Source organism: Rhea americana, unplaced genomic scaffold (assembly GCF_003343005.1).
Source record: "Rhea americana isolate MKP2758 unplaced genomic scaffold, rheAme1 scaffold_17, whole genome shotgun sequence".
NCBI classification, from domain to species: Eukaryota; Metazoa; Chordata; class Aves; order Rheiformes; family Rheidae; genus Rhea; species Rhea americana.
In genome coordinates this window covers 8,707,651-8,716,353 of record NW_028185816.1, presented here as the reverse complement: position 1 = coordinate 8,716,353, position 8,703 = coordinate 8,707,651, and the positions used below count along the sequence as shown (strand labels likewise).

General features: G+C 42.0%; 1 protein-coding gene across 4 annotated transcripts in view; it reads left to right on the top strand.

Annotated features, from left to right (window-relative positions):
- The first annotated feature begins 192 nt into the window (after positions 1-192).
- ACBD6 (acyl-CoA binding domain containing 6) overlaps positions 193-8,703 on the top strand; it is an 87,113-nt gene continuing 78,602 nt past the window's right edge. Inside the window, exons 1-3 of one of the 4 annotated variants that reach the window (XM_085300969.1) lie at positions 193-372; positions 5,581-5,645; positions 6,274-6,370. In XM_085300969.1, the coding sequence (XP_085157095.1) occupies positions 6,317-6,370 (54 nt within the window). In that variant the 5' untranslated portion in view covers positions 193-372; positions 5,581-5,645; positions 6,274-6,316. The remainder of the gene's footprint in view (positions 373-5,580; positions 5,646-6,273; positions 6,371-8,703) is intronic. The other 3 variants (XM_085300971.1, XM_085300972.1, XM_085300970.1) reach the window with 3 other exon arrangements.

Here is an 8,703-nt window from a genome sequence, read left to right as displayed (position 1 = left end):
TCCCGGGCCGCGGCTCGGCGCGGCGCGGCGCGGGGACAGACCTGGGTCGCGGCCCGCGGTGTGCCTGGCTCAGCGAGCGCGGTTCGGCTGCGCGCCGCCCGCCGGTTCCGCGGGCTCCGGAACGCCCCCGGCGGATGACCAGCTCAGCCCGGTCCTCCCTTCTTCTCCCTTTTTTTCCCTCCCCCGCTTCTGTTTTCGGTCCGAGGCGGCGTTTTGCCGGTGGGTGAGTGAAATGGCCGCGGCTTGAGCGGCCTCGGCGCTGTCACCGCGCGGAACTGCTCTCCCGCCTTTTTACCACAGCGRCGTTTTGTTCCTGCTCCCGTGGGAGAACCTGCGTGACCAAAACCACCAACCGAGGAGATCACCAGCACGGTACAGAGGACTGTAATAGAGTCTGGAGTGTTGCTCTAGCTTGGAGACTGAAGGGTAAAAGCAYGAATGTGGTTGTGTGTGAGAGACAAGAGAGGCTGCCCTGGCTTGAGCCTGAACGTGATCCAGTCCCACCAGGCTGGATAAGCACACTGAAAACTAAGTGTGTGCGTCTTCCCCATAATTTTCCTCTAATTTGGGAGGCGCTACAGATACTGCCTCACTTACAAGTTGTGTGGGTTTTTTTTTTTTTTTTTTAAGCAGTACTTAATTATTCTCCAAGCTGGTGGCTCTCAGACTGTGTTTTGTAGACCATTAATTGCATTAAGTGCAGGCTGGTCATGTGATGCTGTGTCTTCAGATTTTTCTGCTGCTTAAACAGGTCTCTAGGATTGTTTTTGCTTTTAAGAAAAAGGGAGGAAAGGTATCTGAGAAACTTTAATAAGAACTTTAAGACTGTGCCTGAGATGAGATGAAGAGAAAAGGATTTTTCTGTACTATAAACTTTTTTTTATTGTATATAGTTATTGAATGAACATTCCTGTAGCCACAGGAGTCATGATGCAAATAACCTCTATTCTTCATTTTCTTGCAAATGTTTTGGAACTGCCCTGGTTGGAAGAGGGAAGGCATTACTTGCGTATCAGTTTGATAGCCAGCAGGCTACAGAGCATTTCCTGGTGCTGGCTCTGTAAGAGCAGCAGAGTGTTTAATGTTGTTTGGTTTTAAAATTACTGAAATCAGCAGCTATTTCACAGCAGAGATTCGTTTGATGCAAGTCCAGAGAAGGCTAGCCACTACTCCACATGAGTACAGGCTTCAACAGGTTTCCAGCTGACTGCTGCGAGGGGATCCGCATGCTTCTCTCTTCTCTTTCTCTGTCCCTGTTGTGCCTGGCCAAGCTGTGTGCRGAAGCAAGAGCTTTCCTGCCCCTTGGTTTTGGGGTGGGTTAGGAGCTGTGCAGTCCGTSTTTTACAGTACCTGGGAGGGCAGTGCTTGCAGTGAAGGTGAGAGAGGTTTGTTAGCACAGCTACTGCAGGATTAGGCTCTGCTAACTTCAAATTTTGCAGCATTCTGTGCTTTAAATCAAAGTGATGGTGCTTAATGCAACTTTTTTCTATTTAATTATAGCAGCGTATCAGTATGCATAATGGGCTGCTAATGTATTACTCCAGTGGACAGTAGGGTAAAAAGGTGCTGACTCAGATATGCCCACTATCCTTGATTTGGCATCTCTGTCTTTCCTCAGTCTAGTGTTTTATGTTGCTAAYGACTTTGATTTAAGATACAGCACCATCGTAAAAGAGATGACAGTAGCAGCTGAGTGCTCTGTTAAAATACTGTGTATTATTTATTTCAAACTATTTGGGTATATAACCATTTTCTTGGAATTTTATTACCTTTTAGTGGAGGCCATTTCAGGATTTTATTACTTTTCTCTCTGATTTTGTTTACGTGTGAGAGACTTGAAAATAAGGGAATTGCTTAACTGCCGTCTCCAGTGAGCTTTTCAGAAAATGTTACTGAGTTTATGATGCTCTGACCCCAGCAGCGGGAGAAGAATGGACTAGTGGTAGGGCTTGGGACTGGGACTGATTTTCTGATTCTTCCCCTCCTTCACGTGTGGCTTTGGGCAAATCGCTTGTCCCTTCTGCACCTCGAGCCTTTGGTGATAAGATGAAGGTAGAAGCGCTTCCCTGCCGTGTTGAGGATGTGAAAGACTGGGGTCCAAAACTCTTGTGAGACAGACCAGTACAGTATTTGCTTTTCAAATAGCGCGGAGAATCCAGAGTTCCTGTGCTGGAAGGAGGTGCTGGCATTTAAGCAAATGATGAGAGGTTCAGGGAAACTGGAAATCCAGTGCCGTTATCAAAACGGGGCTTACGCTGTCTCTAGTGGGTGTAGGTTGAATTAGATAATCCCATTTTTATATGACATGTCTTTCAAATGTTCTAGAACATTATGCCACAAATCTGCACTCAAAATAGTGAGTATACTGAAAATTTCAGCTTGCAGTTTCCTGTTGTGTTGTGATGGAGCTGACCCCATATTACCAGCATTTTTATTCCCTCAGGTTAAGAGGGGAAATGTTCCCCCTTGGTCTTCAGGGTTAGGATGCTTTGCATCCTATAATTGATGTTTGTTTGTTCTTCCTTACGTCCCACCTATAATTGGTAAAATACAGGGCTTTCCTGTGGGGTGATGCAGGTTAATGAGGCATAGCTTTTGGCAGGAACAGAGGGTATCTCTTGGATGCTGAAGAAATTTGGTTTACATGGTCTGTGACATGTGTAGTCAGAACTAAGTCCTGTTGTGCCTTAACATGAGTGAATCTGTTATTAGTACTGTTATCCCATAGGGAGGCCTCAAACGTGAATCACTTTGAGAGATTTTTGATCTAGTGAAAATGCTTGGAACCTCCCCCCCCGCCACGTATAAACATATTAGTTGAAAAATTAACCAAGAACGCTTTTTCTCCACCACCACCATGGAAGGAAAATCAGCTGAGGTATAACATGTAAGGGATAAACTGGAGAATCTCAAGGTTTTTCACAGCATGGACCAGCAACTGAAACGGTATACGATGGCATTAATGCACCTCTGAGCACTGGCAGTCTCTYCGAGCAGTCTGCTGAATGCTGTGGCCTCCGTCCCCCCCAGGTGGATRCTTCATACAGAGGTTTCTAAGCTTCCCTTTTGGCCACAAATCGAGACGCCTGCAGACACTTCCCAATCAAAATTGCCTGGCTCATCTCTTTGCGTGATTCATGACTGTATAATGTCTTCAGGCGACTTTGCATGGAAAAATGAAACTAGGGAAGTATTTAATGCATTCTAGCTGTCTTTTTCTTTCTTTCTTTCTTTATTTATTTATTTTTTATTATTTTTTTTTTTACGCAGCTGATGAACTGCAAATGAGGAGAGCTAAGTGTCAAGTGACCGGTCAGCCCCCTGGAGACCATCAGTAATTATTTTGTGGACGCAGAGTGAGAATCTGACTTGAAATAATACTATAGGCTCTTGTCTTTCTGCTGGCTATGGAGAAAATCAGCTTTTGAGGCCCTCCATTGAAGTAGCAGGACTGCTGAATCCTTCACAAAATGTTTTCTTTCCCAGTATTTGTCATGAACTTGCATGGGCATATTTAGCTAAAAATCTCTTCCCTCAGCTGTCAGGCTCTGGTGTCCGCTGGAACAGTCTTTGAATGCCACATCTGAGGAGGGGAAGCWGCTGTCTTGTTTTGATCACGACAGTGAACAGTTAATATTTTAAAATACGAGATTTTTTTTTCTGATTTGTTGGCCAGTTTTTGCAGGCCATGTGTTGGACTGAAGAATTGCAAACTTGTTCCATATGGATAATGAATTTGCATTTTTATTTCCGTATTTCTGTGTTGCAGTCCATTCTATACCTGACAGCTGGAGAAAACATTTATAATACAATGTGAATCATGAGCGATTTATAGGACTTAACCATTGCTAGTCCTTTCTCCAATTTTTCCATGAAACAGTGTGTTTTCTAAGGCTAAGATGTTCTTATTTGAATGGATTGCTTTCTAGTAGACAGTCAGCTGTACAGAAAATTAATTTCGGTTACAGTCACTCATATCCTCTGTAACACTTTAAACAAAAACACCGTGTAATTAATAAACATCTCTCAACGTGAACATGCTCTCTTTAAACCCTGATTAATGATTCCGTCCTCAGTATAAAATCCCCCACCTTGTTAAGGCGAAGAATTGTTCATTGATTTAAGCGCTTCACCCTGCCTGGACACGGGAGCACGTATCATAACAATTTGATGAATGCCGTCTGGTTTAGCTCCGCTAACGAGACRTTCGAGCGGCAGCCTTTCCCTGCCTCTGAAACAAAGTAGGTGCGTTTGCTGCTTCGGGTTTGTTAAAGCCTCCCGTCCTTGCTGGGTGTCCTCTGCGCTGGGGAGACCCGCTGGGACGACCGCGTTCCAGGGGATGATTCCATCCGGAGCGGCAGCTCCAGGCTGGTCGCTGGCATGCGAGTGTGCGGCGACCGGCAGCCTGCCTTTGAGAGAGGCTTTTTTTTTTGTGGGAGATTATAGCTCCTGAGCTAACTTTCAAGAAAATCTCGCTGTTAGAGTGGTGCTGTTCTTGTTCTAGCCTCACCGTAGCAGTGTGGTGGTGCTTTGGAGGCCCGCGCGGCAGCAGGCCCTGGGAAGCCTCCGGGTCCTCCCTTGTGGCCAAGCTGATTATAGAGATGTAGCTGCTAGCCTGAAATGAAAGAAATGGCTTTGTATTTGCCACACCAGTATGCAATTCTGTGGAAACCCATCTGATTCCTACTGGCACTAGGTCCGTATAGGGACTGTTTTGCACAGGTGGGTTTGGGTACCTTCTTGGTTTTGACCTTTCTGAGCTAAAATTGAATCCCAGGAGTGGCGTGTAGGCAGTGTGTGCACTCCCTTCGTGTATCTCATCCTCTCTCTTTCAGTGTTGTTTCCTTCCCGTCTGCGTTCATGTGTATCCATTAATACGGGCTTGTTCCCTCACTTCTCTGTATTTTTTTCTGTCTCTCTTATTCCTCCTTTTCCTCATTTTAATTTGTGGCCTGCTTTTGACAGACAGTTTCATCTCAGGCATTTCTGCTCAGGCCTTGACTCGTCTCTCTCATTTAGTGCTTCCTCTGCAGCCAGATGCCTTGGAGCAAGTTCAGGAAGTGTTTGGCATTCCTCAACTCTGCGTTTGTTCCCTTGCCTTCCACAGGACCTTGAAAATAATTAAGCAATGTCTGTTTACTTGAGCTTTGTGCAGAAGCAGGTGAATTTCATCCTTCATGAATAATCATCTCTGCAGAAACCGTAATCAACAGAATTTTTCTGGAGACTGGTGGAGGATGAGGCATTTGGCTGGTAATAAACATAACATTGAGTGAGAAATGACTCGCTGGTTATCCCTGTAGGGTAATGCGTGTAAAAGAAATGAGCTGCATATSAAAATTGCTTCCCTTGCATCGCACAAAGCAAACACTAGGATGCAGAGCTGCTAATAACTGTGAGTGACAGCTAAAATGAGGGTAAAATGGAGGAGTTTGGTGTGTCAGTTCTTTCCATTCCCTCAAAAAACTTTCATCTGGCACAAGAATAAAATTGTCCAGAAACCAGTGGAGTCCAGTATTTCCTTATGGATATTTCCTTCCCTTTTGTTTGTTCTAACACAAAATAATTTCTTTTCTTTAGGTCAAATTTGGAACCTGTAACACTCCAAAGCCAAGCTTCTTTGATTTTGAGGGAAAGCAGAAATGGTAAGAGGAAATCCTTGTAATTCATAGCAATTTCTGGCTCAACTTTTCATTGCGTCTTGTCTCCTGTGTTAATGGATTGCAAACCTGACTAGRGGATATCAGCTCTGAGAATCTGCCTCTGCAATGGTTTTGAAATCTTTTATTTAATACAGAAACATAGTTCTTCTGATGTGGTTAGAGGCACATTGGTGTCATCTTGACACAGACCTGGGACGTGAGACAGGCAGTCAGGTCAGGGTTTTCAACCTCAGTCACTTGCTGCTCTTGACCGATGCAGGTGTGAAACATGAGACTCTTTAGTTTACTTTGTCCATCCAGAGCTGTCTGTGTACAATGAAAATTTTGTGAAAATAACTACAGTTTTGCAGAACAACTTGGCTTTGTGAACACAAAATGCATTCTAGCCTGAATCGAGATCCCCTGAAAGATTCTTGTATAGCAGAGTATTGTGCTGACGATAGCCATTCATGGCTTGGCTGAGATGTCGACCCCTTCGAACTGAATAAAAGATAGTTTTACACCCCCAAAAGCGTGTAGATGAATCTGATCACTRTGTGCAAACTGATACCGGTATAGAAACACATTGTGCTATCTTTGAATGACTTGCTGGTATTTTGCTCTTTCCTAGGGAAGCCTGGAAAGCTCTGGGAGACTCCAGTCCTCATCAAGCTATGCAGGAGTACATTGCCACAGTGAAAAAACTGGACCCCAATTGGAACCCTCAGGTAGGAAACCTGAAAATACTGTTCAAAAAAGAACCACTATTTTTCTCTTTGTAAAACTAACAAGGGTTCAGCTTCACACACATTTTAATTGCTGTGTAGGAAACTTCATATTTTTTATCRCAGGTTTGAAGTATAAATTCCTTTTAAAAATTCCCCTTTTATTATAATTGAGGCCTGAAGGACCACTTTTTTGTTTGTAATTATCCATATTACAGTGAGTACATGCAGAAGGTTGATTTGGGTATAGTGATCTAATTTATTTTGCTTTTATCGGTTCATGCTGTGTTTAGCATGTAAAGATATTTCTTATCCTTTTCTCATCTTTCTGTTTTCAACTACTACTTAAATGTTGATCAATACAAAGTAATCTTCATAAAAGTAACATGAACTGAATGATCAATTCTGAAAATCTTTCCTTTTTGTTTTGATGCAGCAAATTACCAAATCTGATTATGATTAGGTACTCCAACATAACAATTGCATTTGTAGGCAACATAACAATTGCATTTGTAGGTCCTGTGTTTGTTATAGGGAGATTGTACTATCAGTTTAATTAATCTTTCATCTAACAGATTTGTTACTATATTGAATGTTTAAGATTATCTCCCTGTTTATATATGAATTTTATATAATTTTTAAGAGGATTGTTCTTTAGAAAAAATATTTCTTCTAATTGATGGTAGAATGGATATATTGCAAAATATTTTGTTTAATATCTTTGAGGAAAGGTAGTTTTACATGCTGTACAGTGCAGTTAGCAAAAGCTAGGTGCATGCAGTGTAAATTCTTGTCCAATTAAAATGCTCATATAATAWGAAAATATTATCAGAAATACAATGTTTTTTAAAAGCATCTAGGCAAGATCCTGAATGAGCAAAGTACCTAGGAGCTTAAGCTGAAATGTCTTGAATATTCAAAAAATGATGAAAAAAGCTTTCCCAAACCTTTCATGAGTAGAGCTTCTGCTCATATAAAGATACTTTTCCATGTGTAGTGACAAGTGTAGTTTTGAGTACTCTTTTCAGTTGTTTTGAGTACTCTTTTCAGTTGCTTCCTTCAGAGAAGTATTTATTTGCAGATGTCACCCTCAGCTTACAAAGCTGTCGTCTAGGGAAGCGGAATAATCTGTTAGTCTTTAAACTTTATTTGCTAATGCAGCCATATAGCAGGCGGAGGATGGTTTGCGGTGCGACTCCTCCTCCCTTTCTCTATTTCTGTATTGCGAAGAATGAACGTGCCTGTTTCTTCCTGTCACTGTCTTCCTCGTGGAAGCCTGCCCCCAGGACTAGACAGAAAACAGACCATGCTGGAAAAAACTGCTGCACCAGCTTCTTTGCTGTCAATCTTACTTTTCTGTATATTGTTYCTTCCTCCATTTTTATGTTTTTGATGCAAGCAGTGTGGGTTTGCAGGAGGACAGAATAATGGTAGAGCTTGGACAGAAGTTTCTGTGAAGGTGTTGGGGCTGAAGAAATGTGGCTTTCTTTTTTTTCAAATATTTCTTGCTGCAATGTTTCAATAGATGCTTATCACAGTTGTGTAATTATGCATAACTCTTGACTTCTGAAGGTAGTGTTTTTTTTCCTCCTTTCCTTTCCTCGTGTAGTCTCACCATAGAGTTAAAATGCTGTGGAAAACTTGTAGGACACTATCTGGTTTAGTGTCCATTCACCAGCACACAGGTGCCATATTTTTTGTTCTGACTATTCTTCTTTTCCTATACTTTGCCTGTGGCTGACCTAGACATGTGTTAAAGAAGTCTGAGAGCTTTATGTGGAAGGAACCGAATCAGCTCCAAAAAGGCCTAACAGAAAAAGTTACGTTAGCAGAGAACGTAAGTTAAGAGTTAACATTAAAATACACGTGACATTGCTTTTTCAGAGGAATCACCCTTCATTCATACTGTATTTTTCTTTAAATTTCACTTTTATACAACCAAAATCCTGTCAGTTCTCCCATTCTCTGGTCTCTCTGTTGCACTTCTTCAGTTTACCAGATCCTCCTTCCTGGAGCCACGAGAGGGAGCTCTGTTCTTTAAAATGCTGGAGATAACTTGATTGGGGGATGGCAATAGAATAATAGCTATTTCAGTCTTCAAACTTCAAATCGAATTTATAGATAAGACTTGGAACATTACAAGGTGCTTGGTCACTATCATCTCTTTGCATGCTCATCTATTGGCATACTTTGAATTTTTCTTATGGTTAGTAGATTATGACTAAAATAGTGTTTGGTTAAAAACATTGTAAAGTACAAATTTGAAAAGTCTAACTTTTGATCATTGTGGGTCATAAACAATAGAGTAAGAAATTGTTGAATTTCTCTTGTATGTG